Source organism: Armigeres subalbatus, chromosome 3 (assembly GCF_024139115.2).
Source record: "Armigeres subalbatus isolate Guangzhou_Male chromosome 3, GZ_Asu_2, whole genome shotgun sequence".
Classification (NCBI taxonomy): domain Eukaryota; kingdom Metazoa; phylum Arthropoda; class Insecta; order Diptera; family Culicidae; genus Armigeres; species Armigeres subalbatus.
This window is the reverse complement of record NC_085141.1, coordinates 29,482,861-29,507,368: the sequence shown is the minus strand read 5'-3', so window position 1 is coordinate 29,507,368 and position 24,508 is coordinate 29,482,861. Positions and strand designations below refer to the sequence as shown.

Here is a 24,508-nt window from a genome sequence, read left to right as displayed (position 1 = left end):
TGGTTAGTCTTGCTTGACTTGCTGTTCGGACTGATAGTAAGACGTTTATAAATTTCGGCATCACGACGAAGCTGTGCAACCATTTAGAAGCCGTTCGATTAAACGACCACCTGAGTAATCCGATGCTGGAGTTGGTCGACAAGCTGCCGCTGAACTAAAAACTGGATTGAATTAAGCAGGTTGACCGTTCGCTGTTGACTTTCACCAGCTTCAAAGCTTCCGTAGTTTCCGAGTTGGCGGAATTCATCACGCTGTCGATGTCCGCACTGGGAAGGATAGGCATCGAAAGAAGGAGTTTGTGCATGTAACGAAGGATCGTCAGCGATACAGTTGGATGCTGTGGGGGCAAAACGGCTGAAGGCAGAACGGACACTTGGACCTCTGATCGTCACGTGGAAACATCAACATCAACAAAGTTGAGAACGAATCTCGGAGGGTGAAGACGATGATGTCGGCGAATGTAGTTCAGATATGTAGTCAGAAATGACAACATAGACAGAAAAACGAGATATGCAACAAGCAAGATCTATCGACCAGATTGGAGAAGGTTAATGGATCCTTCGTATACTTCATGACTGATGCAAATGTGCGTCTATGACAGAGACGAACGGAAAACATTCAAAATATCAAATCTGTGGGAATACACAAAGAGAGTGACAAAGCGTTTAGTGTTAGTGCAGTAGTGCTCTGCACAACGCTGGCGAGAATCCCCTGCTTGTGGTACACAGCGTCGGCTTTTCGTTTGAAAAGATCAAAAACAATATCACAAATTCGTATAAAACTCTAATATACCTCCAAAAATAACAAATATTCATACAATTCATACAAACACATTGTACAACATCAAACAATACATCAACAAAATAACGATTATAGATGATTCTAGTCCTACTTTTCATCATCGCAGTCCACCTGAACCGTCAACCCACAATCACCCTGTGTCTTGGCCCGAAGCATGATTAGTTCGTGCTGATCAGTAGCAATCGCCAGGTAATGCAGCTTACAGCGGATCATCAGCGGCTGTGGTAGCGATACTCCGGCCATCGATCTGGCCGGCGCCGTCAGTTTGAAGTTGCTAAGCCGCACAAATCCCTGCATGCCGCGGTAGATGTACACCTGGACGGTTTGTCGTGCTTCCAGGAAGGCAAGGATCGTTTCGTCCCGCAGTTCTAGGGCGGTCAAGTGCGATGGACGATGGCACGGCAGAACTTGGTACAGATTGCCGGTCTGGATGTCGGTGTAGATCTGCGGAATAGGAAAATGTGAATATAACGTTGTGTTAAATAATAGAAGTAATCTAACCTTGATCGCGTCTTGGTCGCCTTGGACGACGGTGTGAACAGCAGTAGACACTGCCACCAGATGTCGCTTCTTGTTGTGTGGTCCTGCATGGAATGCGACCACATTTCCTCGGGATCGCTCCGGGAAGTGCAGGTTGTCGGCAACCATAATTCCGCCATGCGGAATGTCTCTGGCGATTGGAGTCTCCGCTGGCAGTTTATCTCCAGCTACCGGAGGATCCGGGGTGTCAATTGTTTCTGGTTCAACTACGTAGATCACTGTGTCGTTGTCGAAGTGACGATTCTCATCCTGTGGTGATAAAGTTTCTGGGTGGATTATATCACTGACTCCCACCGAACTAACCGTCGAATTGATCAATTTTTCCGCGTAGGCATGCTTCACGCGATCGTGCAACGATTGAGAAGAGAAGAGCGCCATCTCAAGTGAGCTGTTGACAGTCGGTCCTTCATCATTTTTGTTCACGTTGGAGAGTAGAACCAGCAATTTGCTATCGCTTAAGGCCAGCCCAAGTCCTACTCCAGCGGGAATAAATTCATACCCCAAGGCGCTTGTCGGAAGCTTCCACTGCTCAAGGGTTCCTCCTTCAATGCTGTATTCCACCACCAGATTTGGTGACAACACGTAGAAACTTCTCGGTTTAGTCGGATCGGCCGCTACGGATTGCATCGAGCCCGTATCGACCGTATTCCAAATCAGCTGCAGTTGTACTCCGGTGAATAACCACACGTTCAGTCCCATTACTTCACATTGCGTTATATCGCTAATCGATCTCGTCACCAGGTAGATAGCTTCTTCTCCGTTAACTACATGATTCCACTCTTCAACCACCCCAGTGTAGAAGTTGAATATCGGAACGAAAGCCTTTCCAGCCGAATCCCACTGGTAGAAGTGACTCTCACATCCCATATTTACACCCAAGAAGTGATAGCCCAAGTGATCGAAGAAATGGAACGACACAATCGGTAGATGTTCGTTGATCACCTGTCGCTGGACAAAGTACTTGAAGAAGTACATCCGACTCTGGGTTTTATCCACCAGCTGTTTGGTGTTGGAGCAGAACGATCGCATTTCCGATTGGTAGTCCTGCAGCTGATTCTCGACGTTCGTCTTGGCTGCCTTCATACGTTGAACGACGTCCATGATGTCCACTCCGTTGATTTTACCGTTCCCTTCCACATCCCCATCGAACCGCACTTTGTGTGCCGTAATTTTCGCATCGATGGTCTGATGATCACGGCCCTTGCTCCAAAGGCTGTTCGCGTGCCACTGGTTGAAGTCTATTCCGGAGATCATGTCGTCCGTTTCCAATCGGTCCACGATCAAGTGACGGAACGAAATGGGAGATTCGATCACCATTTCGGGACCGATGGCAACGGGGGGTCCAAATGGTTTTCCATTCAATACCGGCGGGAGCGTGAGCGAGTGTAGGACATGTATCGTGTGGAATACCGTCGGCAGGCGGACGCGTTGGTTACCGTAAGTCTGGAAATAGGTCGAAAATGGTAATTTCTTCGGATATTTTTTTAAGTCGGAAGGCTTACCATGAGGGTGTTCTTGCGTTCGTACGGTAACGTAACTCCATTAACGTATCCCCCGACTTCCATCGGCTGAGTGATCGTCATTTCGTGAATGAACAACGTAGTCTCAATTGTTTGATCGGTGCTCAGAGTAATCAGATTGTTCATTGGTTGTCCGTTTAAGTAGTCTACGCGAAGATGGTTTGTACGGAAAGCTCCGGGTGCGAAAAACGTTTTTGCTATAATAGGAAAGGTTCTAAAGCAATTGAAGATCACAAATCTGTATGGAATAACTCACCGTAGATCTCAGCATCACGATCGATCATAATGGCTGTACTCGTCCATATATCCGGATTGCACCCATTGAGGTTCGTCGTGATCATATCACCCTTAACTATCAGTTGTTCCGCGTAAATAGGTTCAGTAAACACCACCACATCTGCTTCAACTTCTACTGGATTGGGTTCATTGATACGAACGATGTTCTCATTTATAGTAGATATGTCCATTTGGTTGAGGTACGTGGCCGTGAATCCGTGGTCAAAGAAGACTTCATTTTTAAACAATAAAGGCTTGGCAAAGTTATAGTCGTGGTTTTTATGAATTATGGATGCCAAATGGGCATCAACGTTGGGGATTTGGTTTAATGAACCTGCGACATGTAGTGCTCCGATTTGGGCATTGTACAAATACAAATCACCTTTAACCGTATGGACGTCTTTAGTTTCGTCATAAGCGTAGGAGGTTAGAAGATTTTGTATGGGCTCAAGGTTCAGACTATTTTCAATATGGAGGTTCTCTACGAATAGATCACCAAGGATTTCAACATCACCTCGTAAATAGATCGTTTCATTTCTCATCGCCAACTCACTAATATGGATATTGTTGATATTTTCGGTATTGATGTTACCTTCTACGACCAATCCATTCATAAATACCGTGGTGCCGTAGAACTCCGGTACACCTGACGACTTCAAAGCGACGTCTTCCAGAAACTCCGCAAAATTGGCATTGTTGATCAGCCCTCGTGTCGTCAGGTTTCCTTCGACCACCAGAGGGTCTAGAAACCGAAATGTTCCCGGTATTCTATTTGGACGGTTTAGCCAAATTACTTGTTTAATTAAAGCATCGAAGCTCACATCGTTTAGAACGTTGACCTGCAAATCACCGCCAATGTAAAGATTGTCGATTGGAATGCTTCCTTGCAGTAGATGATTCTTGAAATTGTCCATGCGGTCGATGCTCTCCTTCAATCCACTGAAGTCCCGGCCATTTATATAAGTCGTTGAAATGTGGCTTCCCACGACCAATTTGTTTACGTAAAATGGTGCAGTAATTTGTTGGGGTATTGTCAAACTGAACCGAAGGCTGTCGAATGTAGGCAGGTATATCGTGTTGATCATCTTCGAAGGACCGTCTAAATTAGATCCTATCAGCTGGAGATAATCTACCTGTAGGTGATTGAGGCTAATCTGCCCCGACAAAACTAACTCCTCCTGTTCCGTATCTTTGTATTCACTTCTAGTTTTCGAATTCAACGTTTTTGTGATTTTCAGTTCATTAGCCTCCACGTCCGGATAAAGGGCATTCTCGCGGTTTTTGAATATCAACGAAGTCTCAGTGTATTGATCACCGAACAATTTGACCGCACTGAGGTCCAAGGCTGTCGCGTTAAGTCCGTCGAACAACCCGTCCATTTTTAAGTTATGGATGAACACGTTGCCGTTGATTTCCCGAACGCTCAACTCCTGTTCGGTGCTGCGCGTTACAAACTGATCCAACGGTATATCGTTGACCATGTTGGTACCGATGGTGACCTTATCGCGGAACTCGGCCGAGGCAATCCTCTTGGAAGCTTCGATCGTAACCGTGTGCTCCGTATCGTAAACCACATCCGAAAGAACTGCGTCCACATTCATTCCGTTGAACTCATCCTGCACCACAACCGGCCCATCCACAATCAGTTGCTTGAAGTGGCACGCTGCTTTCACCAGAGCGGTTTGCTGCAGAGTTGGATTATCGAGGAACTCGTCCAAATGTCTCCCGTGGATGGCTCCCTTAACCTCGAGGCGTTCGGTGACGTGAAGTTCGCCGATCGTTACATCACCGGGAATATGCTGGTCATCGTGCAAAGTGACAATATCGTGCAGATCAACTCCGTTGATGGTCCGTTCGATGTCCAAAGCCTCGACGTCTGTAATAAAATAAAGCGATTTTACACCCAAACCCTTTTTACGGCGCTTCTTTATACGACACTTTATTACTATTACTGGCTTTAGTATTCATCAAATCATTGAGTTGACCCCTCGAAAAAATCCATAAACTATCGAAGAAAAATCAGGTGGTATTGATGTGATTAAGGTGCGGTGATTAAGATAGAACAATAAATTGCCATAGTCCATTTGCGTAAAAAGCGACCCTACTGTCCTTAACATTTTCAAGAAGTTCTATTATTGTCCTACAGAATTGTTATTTTTTAACATAAATGTCTTCAACGAAATGTTTTTCGATTTTTTTTTCTCTATGCACCCAGGTTTCGGAATTTTCAGGGGAAATGCTTCCAAATTCCTTTGATAATTATCTTGGGAAACTCGTCGGATATTCTTCAGAAAAATCTTCGAAATTTCTTTAAGAAACAGTTCAGATTTCAGAGGGGTTCCGTAGCGTGGGTGGCTACACGTTCGCCTTATAAGCGAATGGTCATGGGTTCGATTCCCAGACCCTCCACCAAACCCTCGTCAGTTATCAGTCGCCAGAAGTGCAGTTCGTACAGTGGCGTTTTGGGAAACGTGTCTTACCATAACTGCCTGATGACGACTGACAAATTGTTTTTCTCGGAGACATTCCTCCAACGCACCCGGATAAATGGCAACCGAACAATGCAACGATCATTTGGATGCACGACATGATCACAATGGATTCACGATGAGATGGACTGGCAACGACAGCAATAATGGTAATGGAAAATCCAAAAATAGATTCTGTGTGGATTCTGTACACTGATAAAAAAATACACGTTCGATTCATGTTTTTCGGAATATGGATATTTTTAATCCGCTTACACCATCAAGTCTAGTGCAATCCACATCAACACGAAGTTCTTCACACTCTCAGATCAAATGTCAATGTTTATGACAGAATCCATTACTGATACACTACATTATGATATGCATATCCATGAATATTCATAACAAATACACGTTCGACTCGTGTGTTTCAAAATGTGGACATTTCATTCCATGTTACACCATCAAGTATGGTGTATTTCACATAACTGAGATGTTCTTCGCAAACACAATTCAAACATCAATGTAAATAGAAAATTCCATACTTGATACACCACGATGTCATATGTTTATCTAAAACATGTTATGAATCCATTCAAACGAATTTCAGTATGCATTTAGACGAACAATGTGTCATTATTTCAATAAAATCGCACATGTTAAAGTATGTTTCGAAAGAGTTGCAATTAGCAGCTGTAGTGAACTAACTTTACATTAAATTTCACTTCTATAAAGAAGAAAAATACCATGTTTGATTATTTATAATGAACAATTTATTCGTGTTTCTATATAAATGTTAAATCACAAATGTAAAACGATAGTGGAAGGAAGGGGCAATTTATTATTCAGTAACCCGAGCAGTGACCAGGAGGGCAGAAGGCACTGAAAGCTTCCGTAAGATGTGGATGAGGCAAATAAATAAATAAAATAAAGTAAAACTGCTAATTCAGGTAAACACAAGTACAATATTTGATTTAATTAATTTAAACAATATATTTATGAATGCCTACAAATCTACACGGTAAATAATCAACACGCTCAATTCAACTGTTCTATCTATTGAATTGAAAATTTTACAATCACTATGATTGATAGTGATATTCCTTTGATTTTGGACTGATGTCATACATTTCCAAAGTGCGTTAAATATGGACAATTCCAAAACATCAACACTATTGATCAAAGTGCTTTTCCCTGGGAGTTGAAATGATTGGCACTTCGATCAGCACCAATAATGTCTTCACTAGATTTGGAAGTGATACATTATTGAATTCAGAGATGCAAGGTTATTGATTTGAAAGATTATCAATATTGGTATATTTCTAAAAATAGATGACAGTTCGTATCCACTGTTCTGCTTTCTTCACAAGGATTTTCGAAGTGTGAGATGGAGTCATGGTAAGATGCAGGACTTTCAAGCAATGGCACGTTATCAAATCTAGGCTGTGGTGATTCTTTTTTTATTTGTTTAGTTTTACAATCAAAATATTGCGCACGTCAAATGGAAGTGGTGGTCTTTGAATTTGGAAAGGGCAGCTATTAATATTGATTGGATTCTAAAGTAGTGCAAATTCAAATGCATAACAATTCTCATGGACGTGCACATTTTTTACCGTGATACAAAGATTTTCTCAAAATCTACTTTATTTAACTTCCATATAGTTGAAAATCGTTTGGCATTATAAGTGAACGAGAAAAAAATCCATTTTTTGGTTTTCCAATTAATAATTTATTTCAATTGATACATCCGGAATGCGATTTCCTTTGGGTTTGAAATTAATACTAACACAAAAGAAAACTTAATGAATTTAATATATAAGTATAAATATTTCTCTACAGTTCTAAAGTTTTATTATTTCTAAATTAATATTCTTTTTCTGGACTAACCGGCTGACCCGCTGTGACTCCTCATTCACGTTTAGTTGATTCGAAGAATACTAACTTGGTACTTTTTTTATGTATTGCATGTTCCCTTCCTGCTTCTGCGGGGTATCAATAAAGAGGATGACATGATATTTACTGATACGCCGAAGATGAATCCTCAATACCAGCTTCTTCCGACTACCCTTTACGATGTACGTACTTCGTGACGGTTTCCCTCTGGTAGGCATCAGCACCGAAGCGATCACGTTCATCGACACCAATTCTTTTAAATGGAATTTGAACTTGTTGGTTATCTGTGTGGATAAGAACCTGATTCATCGATTGCAGATGTCAGAAGATTAAAGCACTTACCTGCTCGTGAACAAACTCTTCGACCGCAGTTAGTAATGGTGTTTTATGGAATTCAGTTTTTAAATATAATAAATACAATCTCCCGCTTCGGCTGCAATTTTTATCAACTTGATCTCATTTTATTTTATAGGTTCGGAATGCGATTTCCGTCAGAGGTTCGAAAACCAACGAAAGATGCTTTCCTATACTTCAACTGTTGATTCGTTGAAGTTATAGCAAAAATATGTTTCTGGAAATGGAATTCGATCCGATGACGGAAATCGGACTCCGGACGATTATGCAATTATCATCATTATTTAAATATGGAAGAAACACAAAATTCACTCGTTATTACAAATGAAATTCAACACGATTATACTTCGATGTCATATATTAAACAAGTGAATATGTCAAGTCAAGCAACCGAATTCTATTTGCTTTACACGTTAATACCTTGTGGTTTGTTTATAAACAAATGATGAGTTTCGGGTGAGCGATGTCATATGTTTTACACGTGAAATTGATTTGCTTTGACAACATGCGCAAATTCATGTGTAAAACACACGGCCCTCTCGTGTATTTTTTTTATAGTGTATAGCAGAATACCACAGTAGATCTCGGCACAGTAGCGGTCAAGTAAGTGCCAGAGTGCCTAACAAATAAAGAAAGCAATATAAAAAAGTTTGTTTCTTTGGGAAAATGTTCGGAATTTAAACTTGAGCTTGAGCTTGATTGACTGGTCGTAGTTAATTATGAACAGATCCAAGGATGTTATCGATCATTTAGTAATTTGCGTTCGATCATTTGGTAGTTTGTCAATTTCTCATTCCAGAAGCTGAATTTTAAAATGTGTTGTATGGTGGACTTCTGGTGCGAAGGTTTTTCTACAACTCTTCGAGTTATAGCGCTAGAATTCAACTAATAGAGTAGAGTGGGGCAAGAGTGCGCGTGGGGTAAGAGTACGTTTTCGATTTTTTGAAGTAATAAAAAAAGATAAACTAGCAGCACTGCATCAGTTTGACAGGTATTCTGGCCAACTATTATCATGTGTAATTGTAAACGATATGAATAAACAACAAGGGAGATATGGAGTTAGATAACTTTTTGGTCATTTTGCTAAAAATAATTAGATTTCCGCAACTAGTATTTCATTACCATATATACGTTCAATCAGGGGAACATTATACCATTTCGATAACCTATTGTATAGAGTACTTTATGCTACAGAACACCAATCCGGTTGGTTTGCCAAGAAGTCAAAACCATTACTTGAATAATTTTTGAGACTGTGGGGTAAAAGTACGCAGGAACCGGTGGGGCAAGAGTACGCATATGAATCTTCAAGTTATGATGTCAAACCCGTATCTCCGGCCGAAATAAGACTTCTTTCAAAGCGTAAAGATCCACAACTTAGAAAAAAGGGACAGAATTTGAAATTATCACAAGTTTTTTCGGTGTAGTAACTAACAAGTAATTCGGTGTTAGAAAGGACTTAGCGAACAAAGCACTGAAGCGAAATAATGAAATTGTATTAGGACTTGTTGTACGTACACCTAAACATAGTACGAAAACATAATTTAATCTAAATGATAATTTCATTTGATCAAAAGAAACATTCTTAAATTAAGCAACGCTTAGCTGGGAGGGTTGTGAGTTGTGGTTTCATACAAATAGTGTAAGATAGGGGAGGGTAATGAAATAGCCAAATTTTACGTTACGTGATTGGTAGACTTTCTTTAAGGAAAATCCCTTTGAATACGCCACGCGAAACCTGATATATATTTTTACCTCTGTAGTTTTTGTATATATAAAAACAATGGTTTTCGTATAAAAGTGCACATTTTAGGACCCCTCCCCTTTAAGAGTTGCGTAATCTTTAAACATTCCTAATATATGCTCATTAAACATCAATTAACTGTTATTCATTCTTATTTGTGTTAATTTATACTTAAAGCATATAATTGAATACATGTGTTCTCTTACCCCACCTAATGCGCACTTTTACCCCACCGGTGGGGTAAGAGTGCGTTTTTCACTTGTCTTGCAATAAGGGTTCTACTAAAACGAATCTCAATAATTTCAATATTTTTTCCACTGGGTAACATAAAGGAAGAGTGTATGAATCATCGACACTGATTTGATATGCAGAAGCTTGCTTAATAAGGGCCACATGATCGATTGAAAACTAAGTGCGTACTCTTGCCCCACTCTACTCTAACGGAGTTATAGCGCTAGTTGCAGTAATCTAAACTAAATGATTGGAATTTTGTTATCATTTAGTCTAAGTTACTGAAACTATAGTTATAACTCCGTTACTAGTGGAATTCAAACAACGAACCATAAAGCAGAGTTGCAGAAAAACCTTCGAACTAGAAGTCCACCATACAGCACATTTTGAAATTCAGCTTCTGGAATAAGTTATCGACAAACTACTAAATGATCGAACGCGAATTACTAAATGATCGATAACATCCTTGACCAGATCAGCTGTTCTTGCACAGAGAACCTACAGATGTTTGCTTGGGACTAGCACTCACCTTCAATGTACAAGTACTGGTGATCTCATTTGTTAGCACGAGTAACACATTTGTTATAGATGGGTTTCTGTATCCTCTATTGGATCAAATCTAGTCATACTGAAGTTGTTGCAACCAAATCAGTATGTATTGTGCTGCTAGAGAGGTCACACTGGAATCTGCCACGTTATAATGCAATTATATGCAGGGAAGGGAGAGGAAATTATATACCTCTGCACTTGCCACGAGTTTATGCGGAATTTGTTGGAACTTTTTAGGTAAGGCTCGAGGGGCAGAGGTTCGTCTTGCTCTTGGTTAACCAGCTGCTAATGTAGCAGATAAGAGAATACTAGGGTTCAGATCAAATTTCTTGGAGCAACAATGTGACTATATTTGGTCCCATATGAGTCGCAGTAACTGGTATATGACAAGTGTGCTACTCGGAAAGCAACTGATAAAATTTCTTATTGGATGTTCATTTTCAATTCTAGGAGTTACTGCAAGAATAGTCAATTTGAAGGTTTAGCACAGAAATGTAAACGGTATAGAAGTACATTTCAGTACTAGCGATTGCTAAAACATAAAAAATATAGAGAAAGATATTAAGTATTAGAGTGGAACGGACCTAGCAGAAGCAGTAGCCACATGACTACCAAGCCTGTTTCCTTGGGAAAATGTTCGGAATTTATTTGGGAAACTCTTCGGAACTTTCTCGAAAAATATTTCAGGAATTGGGAAACTCATCAGATTTCTCTCGAGAAAACCGTCGATATTTCTTTGAAAAACTTTTCGGAAATTATTTGGTAGACACTTCGGAATTTCAGAGATGAGCCAGCCTAGGACTGAAAATCTCTTTAATAAAAACAAGAAAAACTAGGAATTTCTTTAAGAAAATCCTCGGGAAACTCTTTGAAATGTCTGTGGAAAACTCTTCGGAATTTCTTGGGAAAATACCCAGCGATTTTTTTTTGTAATTTCCTCGGGAAAATCTTCGGAAAATCTTTATTCTCCTTTCAAGAGGCTCGGAAGCCTCCTTTCAAGAGGCTCGGAAGCCTCCTTTCAAGAGGCTCGGAAGCCTCCTTTCAAGAGCTCAGAAGCCTCCTTTCAAGAGGCTCAGAAGCCTCCTTTCAAGAGGCTCAGGAAGCCTCCTTTCAAGAGGCTCAGAAGCCTCCTTTCAAGAGGCTCGGAAGCCTCCTTTCAAGAGGCTCATAAGCCTTCTTTTAAGGGGCTCAGAAGCCTCCTTTCAAGAGGCTCAGAAGCCTCCTTTCAAGTGACTCAGAAGCCTCCTTTCAAGAGACTAAGAAGCCTTCTTTCAAGAGGCTCAGAAACCTATTTCCAAGAGGTTTGGAAGCCTCCTTTCAAGAGGCTCGAAACTTATTTTCAAGAGGCTCGGAAACTTATTTTCAAGAGGCTCGGAAACTTATTTTCAAGAGGCTTGGAAGCCTCCATTCAAGAGGCTCGGAAGCCTCCTTTCAAGGTGCTCGGAAGCCTACTTTCAAGAGACACGTGGGCTCCTTTCAAGAGGCTTGGAAGTCTCCTTTCAAGTGGCTCGGAATCACACATCAAAATGCTTGAAAACCTTCTATCAAGAAGGTCGGAAGCCGCCTTTCAAGAGGATCGGAAGCCTCCAATTTACATGGAATTTTCATTTTTTAATTTGCATTGATGTTTTTTTTAATTTTGAACATTTTATATAAATCAAAGTTGTAAAAAAAATGAGAGATCATTCTGAAGAACCGATTCGTTTTCTAGATTAATTGTGAACGCAAAAAATTGTTTCAGAAAAATGAACTAATTTTGACGAGACAAAGTTCGCCGGGTCAGCTAGCTTGATATAACTGTAATTTGACAAAAGACATATTGTGGTAGACAATCTCATACGTATAAGGATTGTTCAGTTTATAAAAAGGACACTTTGTATTGTCGATGTTTTTTAAACCATCATCGTAGAATGCATTTTCCAACCTTCTAGAAACGAAATCCAATTATCAACTAAACAATTCTAACTCATAAATTTATGATATTCATAACAATCCCAATTTCTTGGATTTTCAACAGCTCCAACCGTACAAGTAGTTGACTTTATTTTCATGCTTGAACTGCCGTGTTGTAAGCGGAAATCAATCTTCCACATTACCCCAGTGAAACTTCAAGTCTGGCCTTATCCTTAAGCCAGGTTAGTTTTGATCATAACTTGATACAAATGACTCTAACTGGTTGCGTTGCGTTGCGTTGCGTTGTAACGGAGTATTTCGTAGATTGCATTCTAATAGCTGTCATGTATATTCTTTAAATTTCTTACTCCAACTGCTTATAGATTACTACTTGGGATTTAATAGCAACCCAATTGGAGGTCCAAAATGATAAAGCATGAAAGCTACCATTGCCGGCCACGCCCATCTTCTCCGTTACTAGGGAAAGGAAGGAAATGATGATATGAAATCTACTTAACGAGAGGCCAGCGACTTACCGACGCCCTCATAGATGTCAAGGAGTTGGATGGTTGGTAGGGTATATAGTTTAGGAGTATCATCATAAGCAAATGATATAATAGGTTTGAATAGACGTTGGGAGTGACCATGCTAAGAAATTTATGTCACTCCATTGTTGATTTCCTTGGGATGGGGCAAAGCTATTAAACTTGCCCTGGCTAATTAGCCTAGGTTTAAGCGCCATTGTTCGCTCTCTGAAACGAGAATAAAAATATGTTAAATGTCCCTTCCCCCAATTTGTTTCCAATTGAGATAATGAAGTTATTAATATATACCCTTAACAATAACGGGAATGAAACATGTAACCTGAAGGAATTATTTTTTTCTTAAAATAGGAAAAAAAACTATTGATTCGCATTTATTCAACGAGAAATATTGTTTAAAGATCTGCCAGGCGATTAAGTCTGTATGAGCAACACAACTAAAATTCAAGCTGATTCAACCTAGAGATGAATTGATTCACACATATTTTGCAAGTTGAATTTTGAAAGCACAACAAGAAAAGCATGTACGGATGGAACAAAACGGGGGAAGGTTGATTTGTAAATGCATGTGAAGACTGAGCACTACAATAGCATGAAATGAGCTCACCGGATAATAAAATGTTGCTCCACGCATCCAGTAGAAATCTTGCTGATCTCAATGTCCTATTCAATAGGATGTTCGAGTGGCTTAAACGGGAACATCATACTTCAGAAACAGTTGTTCATCTCGATATTTTCCGATACAATTGTTAAGATTGGTAAAAACCGCCGCACGCAAATTAGGAGAGAAATTGGGTTGAACCATGTTGAATTGGTCAACTCTGAGAAGAACTTGTTTTACAGAATCATATGTTTTGTTTCATTTGAAAAAACAAATTAAAATAAATAGACAGAAAAATTACTTCAACGCTAAGACCTGAGATGATTGAATCTTTTACTACGGAACAAACTCTCCGGATATTAACTTTCGACTCTGCCAAACAACACAATTTGGACGACACATCCTTGATAATGACCCGGCGCAAATATCACTTTTTCCTGCTCCCTCGCAGGAAAACCTAACTCGCAATCTGACACGAAAAAACTCTGATCCAGGACATAACATTCGCGCACTCCGCGGAAGTAATCTATGCGACAAGATCTTAAAAGAAAAATTCCCGGTGGTGTAACACCAGTCAAATTAGAAAATACGAGAGCAGAAAAATTGCTGTCATTAAATAAAACACCACCGGCCGCGTGCAAGGCTTACTTCGATCCGTTTGAATATCTTTCGATACAAATGGCTCTCACTGGTATGCACAAACAGAATATCATAAACCTTCAATTTCTGATAAAAAAGTTTAGTCACAAGAAATAGATGAACCAATGCACCATGCGCACCATGCCAATCCAATGTACGGGAAAAAATTTACCATCGAACTTCAAAAACGGGTAGTACTCAAAAGTTTCATCTCCTCAAAAAAGCTCCTACGCAAAATTTTAGCTCAATCGGACTTTGTTAAGTGATTGACCAAAGCGGTCAAAGTTTGACTTTGACTCGAAACACCAAAATTTCCCAAGCTCATTCTGTTACCCCTTTAACAGGAAAAAATCAAAACCTATTTTTTTATGCCTATTTGTTAGAAATACATGAAACGTCAAGATCTAGTGTAATCTCGAAAAAAAAATTTAAAAAAAAAGACTTTTTGACTTTTTGACTTAGAAATGCATAAAACGTCGAAATAACACCAGATCTCGACGTTTCACGCATTTCTAAGACATTTGGTATAAAAAAAATTATTTCGATAAAATTTCTAAGTTCCAAAAATTTTAAAAGTCCCAAAGTCCATTTTTCCCATATTTTTTTTTAGATAACACCAGACTATTCATGCATTCTAAGATATTTGGCATAAAAAGTCGATTTTGATTTTTTCCTGTAAGGGGGTAACAGAGGGGGGCTTGGGAATTTCAAAATAGTCAAACTTTGACCGTTTTTGGGGCTTTTTTGAGGAGATGAAACTTTTGAGCACTACCTGTTTTTGAAATTCGGAAAGTCGATTTTCAATGGCACCCTCTTAATATGCTTGAATGCCTATATGAAGGACATGTTTGAATCTTGTTGGCATAAACAATAACAAATCTCCAAAAGTAATGAAATAAAGAACTTGGCCTCTTCGACAAAGTTTTTCAGGGGAACTTTTGCTACAAACTTCGCGAAGCTATAAATCTGTATGTTGTAAAGTACAAAAAAAAATCATCCTGTTTGAAGGGGGCTTGACCTTCAAAAAAGCGCATTACTTACTGATAAAATGTCTCGAAAGACATCATTGCGCTAAATCGCATAATAAAGGTACCATTGTAAACACGATTTCGGCGGCGGCGTGGCGGCTGAGACCTCTACATAGAACCACATTGGATACGGGGCATCAAAGGATTCCCTGGAGTATAGGCGTAATCAAAGGACTCTTATCTCTTCTAAAAATTGGTGCATGCCCTTTGTAATTCACAGAATTAAATAGGAAATGCCCCCAAGAATTGTTTCATCATCCTAATAGTTAATAGACCTTTCGTTATGCGTATTGACTTTAAGACGAATACTTCAATTCTTGGAATCCTAGGATGACCTGCGAAGGAAGAAGCATTGACTGCACACTAGAGTGATTCAAATTTTGACTTTTTTGCTCCCCGATGCTTAAACGATTGCATTTACTGTTTTAATAATCCTCCTAAATTTTTAGCAATTTTGGACGTAATTTGATTGTGCACACGTCATTTAAAGTTTGTATGGAAATTACTGTGAAAATCGACCTTTATATGAAATACTGTTCTGTGAGGTGGCCCATGAACTATTCAAATATTATCAACACATTGCCTACACAGAATACTTCTCAAGCTGAAAGGCATTTGTTGTTGCGAAGCGATTTCTCGTTTGGAAGCACAGTTATGAAGAAAACAAAAATGCTCATTATTGATATTGATGTTATTCTTTTACGTGTTAAATTGAATTTCCCACGATTCAGTATTTCCTTAATAACTCTTCTTGTGAGCATCAAATCGTTTCGCAACAAAGACGACCTGTTTCCTTGTAAAATTTCCTATGTTGCCAATGCACTCATATGTTGATAGAACTTAAAGGGAAGCATTGGGGAACGGTTTTCCATGAAAGTTACTGTTTTCATAACAATTTTCATACAAACTTCAAACCGCGCGTGCTCATTCAATTTACATACAAATTAGCTAAAAATTTAGGTGGGTTAATAAAAAGGCAAATGCAATCGTTTAAGCATCGGGGGCAAAACAAGTCAAAATTTGAATCACTCTACTGCACACCCATTTTGGTGCAAATGATCACTAAGAGCATATTTCATTTCATTTCTAAAAACAGCTAAAAAGTATTTCTTTACGCGAGTTAACGATAGAATGAGTCAGACTTGATACCTCAGCGAGATTACCACATGGAGTTAACGAGGACGATGACAACAACAATCACGTTCGGATACCAAGGCACACAATGTGCTGACCAAGGAGTTTGACGAACTGAAATAAGGCCACGTTGTATTTTATGTCGGAATAATAAAATAAAATCGTGTTGTATGCCGTAGTGAGTATATCTTTTTTTTTAAACTCTAAACCTCCTTCGAAATGTTAACTCTCGTATTGACCTTAAGACCTATCCTTCAGTGAACAAATGGATCACCTGCAATTTAATGTTGAAGGCATGTCCAATTTGATTCATGAATCGATAGGAATAGTGATATTTGGAGTAAGTAACATGTACCATATCAAAAGAGCCTATCTATGGATATCAGATTACTTGTGGAGGTCTGAAAGCCTAAACTCCAGGAAATTCTTGGAAAACCTGAAACATGTGATGATATCGTTTCAAATTTCTGTCTATGAAATACTATACTATGCATAATATTTAAGCCTTTCCCGCTCATGGTGTTTGTAAAGCACCATCAAATTTTGTACCTTGCGACCTTCAACAACAAAAAGCAATATTTCGCACATTTTTATGATTCCATAAGACTGCAAATACAGTCATTTTTGAGTGCAAATAGTTAAACTATTGAAAATAATCAAGTAACTATTGATTTACAATCAAAAACTTTTTGTTTCGTTTTCCACTAATTTTTGCTGTGCCAAATAACTTTTGTTCTAGCATTTTTCTCAAAGTTGATGACTTCCTATTAAAATCTTCCGAAAAAGTCGTGGGCTAGAAGGGGTTAAAAGTGCCCAAACATCAATGAGTTAAATAAATAACCAGTAATTTAAGCAAATATTCTTTTACGTCCCCTGAATAAGCGCCGCAAAAAAAGTTCGAATGAGAGTTTACGTCACTTGAATTTTAAAAAACTTACTTGTAAAATTTACAAATCGTTTGTAACCGGTCACAATTGACTCCACGGGACTACTCGACAGCAGATAATCCATTGGGAAGGCTAATCCATTCAGGTAATACACCGTCGCGTTATCGTTCTGCAGAATCAAACTTCCGTTAACTTTCAGCTCCACAAGTCGATTTGGTCGATTCTTCAGCACGATCCTATGAATGATGTCCTTCCACGGAACTCCGTTGATACTATGAACGTACAAATTTCCATCCAGATGTAGTTTTTCCGCCACTAACATATCCGCCGTGTCATCACTTGCTTGCCTGAACCGTGCATCCAATTCCTCCAGGTCAAGCTTCACTCCATTTATCGTGTCCTGAACCACCACATCTGTCAATACTTCAACCGAATCAAATTTCAGATTGTCCCAGCGACGATTCTTGCAGTTAAAATACACTGCCGATTCACTGAGATCCACTCCGTTAACCGTTCCACCCTTGGGCAAGATTACATTCTGCGCAACAACCGCATTGTCCACGATCAGCTTATTGGCAAGCTCGATCTTCTCACCCGTATTGAACACTAAATCACTCGCCGGAATACCGTTTACAGTTTCAAAATTTAAGTGTCTCACTTTCAGATCCTTTACCCGCAGTTCCTTCACACTGTCACCGGTTTGGCGGAGCACGCGGAGCAATGGTGGATCTTCTTCCAGCTGTCGCACGTACAGATCATCCGTAACCAAAGCTCCTCCAATCTCGACCCGGCCTTGCACATACAACGGTTGATCCAAATCAAGCGAAAAGCTGTCGTTGTGTCGCCGAACTGTGTAGTTCAGTTGTTGTTCCAACTTAACTAGCCGCGCTGTCTCTATCTCAATTTCCTGAGCGATCGTCGGAACGTCAATGGCCGTATCTTGGTAAGACCAATATTTGTCCCCCACCATGATCTTCCCGCTTGGCCATTTGAATTCCGAATCTTGCACGACCATTTCCGCTTGTACCGTTCCCAATGAACAGTTTCGCAGTTCCAGTAATTGGGAATCATTCGTCTCAAGCGACTCGGAAATGGCGGAGATTGCGTCGTTGATCACTTCGTCCTGGTATTGAACTATCTTGTTGAATGCGTCGATTGTGTCTTGCATCTCCTGCGTCTTCTGTCTGATAGGATGCTCCGCGGAAAGCAACTCGATTTGCAGATGGAATATCGTTGAGTAAGCTTCGTATCGCGGAATAATCATGGAAACCTTCTTGCCGTGACTTACGATCGCGGAGCCGACGATACCGGTCGGCCGATACAGATCCAACATGCACGAAACTTCATTGTCCATCAGTTCTTCTTCCACGTAGCAGGGTATGTTACTCCGTAGATCAAACGATTCACCGTTCCACACGAAAATGTCCAATCTCTGAAGATCATGCGTCGAGAAGAGCATCTTATGCTGAACCAGCAGAATCAAATCGTCCCGGTAGGTCGGAGTCGGTATTTCGAAATAGGCTTCAACCGTTTCCATCGCGTCCATTGAAATACTTTGCGATGTAAACACCCCGTTCGCGTACCGAAGAATCTGCGGAGATCTACCCCCGATCGCTATATACGCATATCGTCCTACTTGGAAAGCGTCCACCGTGTTGATCAACTCCGACGTATAGTTTGCAATCAGGGTGAATCTTCCCCGATACTTCTCCCCCGCTTCCAGCGTATAAATCATGGCCGTATCATTCTGAGGAAATGCGACCAGAAACTCCCGCCCAACTCTCACCAAACCCACCTTGCTGCAAGGATGCACGAGTTCCAACCTCTGCAACAACCAGAACTGTTGCCGTTCAAAGTTAAACTCATACAACGTCGCCGATACGGTTTTTTGCTTATTCGGATGCGTCCCAACCAGCAGAATCATGTCGATCTCCCGGTACTTGAACCCCCGTATCAGCGTCGTCGACTTGTACAGCGGCCAACGCCACTCCTCCTTCAGCAAGAAGTTTGCATCCTGCCGCATCGTGTACCAAACCAACTGCAGCTCGGTCGCAACAATCAAACAGCTTATCGCCGTCTCCGTAGTGGAGTCGAAAACCGTAATGATCTCGAACGCCGTTGGTGCCGTCTCCATGCGCACTTCCTGTTGCAGCGTGTACTCGCCAAAGTGCTCGAACAGAATCACAATGCTGGTGTCGCTCAACCCAACGATCACGTGCTGTTCCTTTTTCTTCAGCTCCAGCGTCTCCCACCAGGTTACGTTCGGGCCGAACGTGAAATTCACATCCTCCCGAATCGAATCGATCAGCAGGGTGTCCTTCGTGTAGTCGTTGACCAACGGTTTCGCAACGGATGACAGCGTGTGTATGAGGCTGGAATTAACGATCTTGGCATCGATCGCCTCATGGAAAGCATTCCGGAACGAGTGCTCCTTCACATGCTGGAGCATTTCCTGCGGAGTTTCCGTGTTATTAAGCAAGCGATCTTTGAGGCTATCGATCGCGGCATTGAGATTTGGTCTAGGGGTTGGTTTGCTCGTGGGAATTTTCATCGGAGGTGAAGCATTTTTTGGCGGCGGTTTCGTGGCGCTGCTCGGTCGTTCGTTTCTCGTCAGGGTGTGCGCTGGTTGAACGACCTGCGCTTCGATTTGGACCTAAAATAATTTGGGACACGTGTTTCTAAATGATGATGATATTCGATTGAACATTACCTACCTGAATAAACGTTATCAGAAAGAACGTCGATAAAAGGATCGTTAACCTATTCATTATGCGTGCATGCTTATTAACTGTCCACAGAAGAGCAAAGCCACGCACCGAGAACAATGGCCAGCAGCAAGTAGAGATCACGTTGAACGAGTCTGTCTGGATTTATTGGCGGCTCAATTATGACTAGGCAGAGGTTGATTTCAATTTGTATGAGGCTAATCACACACAATAGATTGTTGTATTCGTGTAGATATCGTGACAGTGGCAGATGATCGATAAGTTTGGGGATTTTTCGAGACCTTGAACTTGAAAGAAAAGGGGTTCCAGGGGTGTAAAATGTAAATTGTGAGTGGGTGTAAATGAATAGCTAAATTAGACAAGTTATTAAATTGAAGCATTTTCGAAGAAAGCACAGGGTAATGCAAATATCCGTCAACACATATCCATATAATGAACAGTTGTGGATCCACTGATCATAATTACATTTTTAAGGCAAGATATGAATATTTCTCTATGGAATTTCTACCGGGAGAACTTGACTCATATTCTAAAGATATGATGATAACATGCATTAAAAATGTCATGAAATGCAAAAATAAATGTTTTTTTTAAATAGGGGAAAATACCTATTTTTGGCATCCTAAGCCTTTCACCAAATTGAAAGGTAAAAATAATGAATAATGACCCCAAAGCACAGGTTCAACTCAACTGGTATACATTTGTCTGCTCTTGCGTGATGATTGGTGTTCACTAAATATAACAGCTCAGTGAATTCAATATTAATAGGGGAAGAGGTGGTAAAATGAACAGTTGGTTATTTAGATTTAAACACTGTTAGTTTTCCTCGAAATAAATAAGATACCAGAGCTAATAGTTTGGTTTTGAGACTGAACGAATAGCTATTAGCATCCAAAATAGAGGTGAGCCAGCCTTTGAAATAAATAAAGACAATAACAAAATATCAATCGAGTCCGTAAAAATAGTGTCTGTCTGTAATTTTCAACCATTTTTCTATAAGCTTTAATTCTTGATAAATTCATCATAACATTGGTTCAGACCAGTGTGGCAAATAGGACAACCTTCACAAAGATGTTGCAGGGGTAATTAGAAAAAATTTCGGTTTGCATCGTTATATGAAGACTTATTTATCACATGGCAGGTATGCAGGTAAAATGAACACTTGCATCAAACTTACACAAATTTATGAGAAAAGTTGTGCAATTGTGAAGCGAAAGTTCTAAAAACAAACCGTATCAAATAACCTAGTAAAAACATTGAATATCTAAATTTAATTTCAAAATATCTGATATTTTCCTTTTATTATGTTGATAATTAAGAGCTTTTTCAACGATATACCAGATCTTTGAAAAAGCTCTCGTAATCTTAATTGGTTATATTTACGGTCACTTTTCCGGATTACGGCAGTGCTGGAGTTAAACAAATAAAATTAAATGTTTCAAAATGGTTTTAGAAGCGATGTTCATTTTACCACCATGCATTTTACCCACACAATTTTTGTGCGTACGAAATTTCGATATTTTTAATTACGAAGATAAACTGTATGGGGTTATGCGCTAATTCGTCCATGGCGCTAGTATCCGTCATATCAAATTCTAAGTCACTAAATACTCCCGAATCGTAAACCAACATAATAAACTAATCATCTGGCGAGATAGAAAAAAGTGTACACTACGATCTGCATTCATTTAAATTACATTCCGATGTTACTTACTTGAAATACAGTTAAATTTAACTTTGCGACTGTGACTTTTTGCACAATTTCCTACGTTATCCGTGCGACGAAGGAAAATCCAGTTCGTTCACTGCTGTAGAAGACGCACAACACCGTCACCAAAATCAACTTAATTCACTGATTTTCACCGCACTTTTTCACATAATTTTCTCACTGCGCACTAAATAAAAGCAATGTTCATTGCTCAAGTGAAAAATAATTGTAAAATAACTACCGGAAGGCGTTCAAATGATCTGTTTTTTCAAACTTTAGAGCGTTTGAAATTTATTTTCTTCGTCGCCTTGTTTATAGTCGAAAAACGCGTTGCCAAACTGGCGGTTTGAACTGAAATAATCTTATGTTACACATCTGATAATACATCATACAGTCAATAAAAGTAGGTTTTTCAATTATTTTCCGCTAGCGTAATAAAAGTAAAGTCTTCCAAATAAATATTTTTCATACACACTCGTCATTCATACTAAAATTTTCTACTATTCCAAAAGTTTGAAACAGGTGAAATAATTTCATAATAGAAATTTGCTGGCAGCACTACCCACGTACATGTTAAGCATGTGTGTTAGTTGTTTGACAGACTGAGGCATTTAACTGAATGGCAGCACAATCAAAACCATTTTTATGCGATCGAAATGGGATTGCACTAGGAAATTTTTGTTAACTGGAATTGAAATAAATTTTCAAATTTGACTTACAAAATTGACCGAAATGATAGTTATTCTGCATGAAGTCACAGATAAGCCATCAAGTTATCCAAGAAATGGCTTGAGCTCAGGAACAAAGATTTGCAGTCCTGTTTTAAGTATGGTACATGCTCCTTGTGGTACAGAGAAAGGGTACGTGAATGATCAATTTTACGATTTTAAATATGGAACATGCTCTCTGTAATACAAAGAACAGAATGCGTTCACAGCATATGTTCTTGGTCATCCAAGAAATCTCTGGAGTAAGGCCTTTCGATCTACACGCGTAACTGAAGATCAGTTTTCCGGTTTCAAATATTGTACATGCTCTCTGTAGTACAAAGAACAGAATGCGTTCACAGCATATGTTTATGGTCATCCAAGAAATCCTTAGAGTAAGGCCTTCCGATCTACACGTGAACTAAGGATTAGTTTTCCGGTTTCAAATATGGCACATGCTCTCTGTAGTACAAAGAACAGAATGTGTTCTAAGGTATATGTTCTTCGTCACCCAAGAATTCCTTGAAGTAAGGCCTTTTGATCTACACGCGTAACTAAGGATTAGTTTTCCGGTTTCAAATATGGCACATGCTCTCTGTAGTACAAAGAACAGAATGTGTTCTTAGCATATGTTCTTGGTCATCCATGAAATCCCTGGAGTAAGGCCTTTCGATCTACACGCGTAACTGAAGATCAGTTTTCCGGTTTCAAATATGGTACATGCTCTCTGTAGTACAAAGAACAGAATGTGTTCTTAGCATATGTTCTTGGTCATCCATGAAATCCCTGGAGTAAGGCCTTTCGATCTACACGCGTAACTAAAAATCAATTTTCCAATTTCAAATATGGTTCATGCTCTCTGTAGTTCAAAGAACAGAATGCGTTCACAGCATATGTTCTTGGTCATCCAAGAAATCCCTGAAGTAAGGCCTTTCGATCTACACGCGTAACTAAAAATCAATTTTCCAGTTTCAAATATGGTTCATGCTCTCTGTAGTACAAAGAACAGAATGCGTTCACAGCATATGTTCTTACTCATCCAATAAATCTCTGGAGTAAGGCATTTCGATCTACACGCGTAACTGAAGATCAGTTTTCCGGTTTCAAATATGGTACATGCTCTTTGTAGTACAGTCCCATCCCGATTTTGGCATCACTCGTTTTTGTCTACCCCGGATTTTGGCATTTTCTTCCCGGTTTTGGCAACAATCTCGAAAATATTTTTTTTATTACGTTTTAGAGCTAAAACCTTTTTATTAATATGTATTAGGATAAACAAAACCAAAAGTGAATATCATTAAGGTTTATATGCGTATTAGATTGGGGCGCAGTTGTATGGAAAAACGCAAACTTCGTCCGATCAAGTGAGATCAAGGTTTTTTCTGAATCGTTTTGGGACCCTAATCAACTGTGCAAAATATGGGCTCGATTGGTTGCAACCTCGCATGCCGCATCGCGTTTTAAATTTACATGGAGATTAGTATGGAAAAACGTACTTTTTAACATTTTTGCTCCTAGCGGCTTCAATTTATCATCAATCACGTGACTCAATACGTTAGCATATAGTCTGGAAGATGCCGAAAGACTTTGCTGAAGAAGGTACGTAGCTGGAAGGTCTACAAAAAATGTTATTACGTTTCGAAAATTGATTGTTCAAACCATATGCAAGAAATCAATGTTTCTGCCAGCACTACCGGGCACCTATGGTTATAGAAGGGCAAAACTCATCTTCCTTCTTGTCGAATTTTTTTTCTTTGTGAAATAATTCCGGATAGCTCCCATTAGCTCAATAGCCCTATAAGATCAATTATTTTGAAATAACACGCAGTTAAATTATTGGTCTACGTAGTACGGCAGTGCTGGCAGAATGAATGATTTTTTGCATATGGTTTGAACACTCAATGTTCGAAGCGTTATAACTTTTTTCGTGGACGTTCCAGCAACGTGCCTTCTTCAGCAAAGTTTTTCAGCATCCTTTGGGTTATACTTTAATGCAATGTGCCACTTAGTTTACGATGAACTGAAACCTCTAGTAGTAGAAATGCAAAAATACACGTTCTCCCATACTAATTTCCATACAAACATCAAACTCGATGCGGAAAGCGAGGAAGCAACCAATCGGTCACGGTCACTTCATGAGTGATCCAGGAGCAAGCATGTCCCAGTAGGTTTAATTGCTAGTAATTAGCACATTCGATTTTCTAAATACGCTATATGGCCATCAAGTCGTTTTTCTCATTATGCGCCTCTTTTCCGATTTCAGCCAA

At 39.7% G+C, this 24,508-nt stretch overlaps 2 protein-coding genes across 2 annotated transcripts; both read right to left on the bottom strand.

The window, feature by feature from the left end:
- Positions 1-770: 770 nt before the first annotated feature.
- On the bottom strand, positions 771-20,010 carry LOC134225352 (uncharacterized). Its single transcript, XM_062705345.1, has 6 exons — positions 19,815-20,010; positions 17,152-19,753; positions 3,118-5,013; positions 2,844-3,058; positions 1,303-2,784; positions 771-1,245 (listed from the first exon to the last, which is right to left on the bottom strand). The coding sequence occupies exons 1-6, from the start codon at positions 19,866-19,868 to the stop codon at positions 889-891; spliced, it is 6,606 nt and encodes a 2,201-aa protein (XP_062561329.1). The 5' UTR covers positions 19,869-20,010; the 3' UTR covers positions 771-888.
- On the bottom strand, positions 7,321-8,408 carry LOC134225353 (uncharacterized). The gene is made up of 3 exons (XM_062705346.1): positions 8,273-8,408; positions 7,841-7,931; positions 7,321-7,782 (listed from the first exon to the last, which is right to left on the bottom strand). Exons 1-3 carry the CDS (start codon positions 8,320-8,322, stop codon positions 7,543-7,545), a joined length of 381 nt encoding a protein of 126 aa, XP_062561330.1. The 5' UTR covers positions 8,323-8,408; the 3' UTR covers positions 7,321-7,542.
- Positions 20,011-24,508: the final 4,498 nt, after the last annotated feature.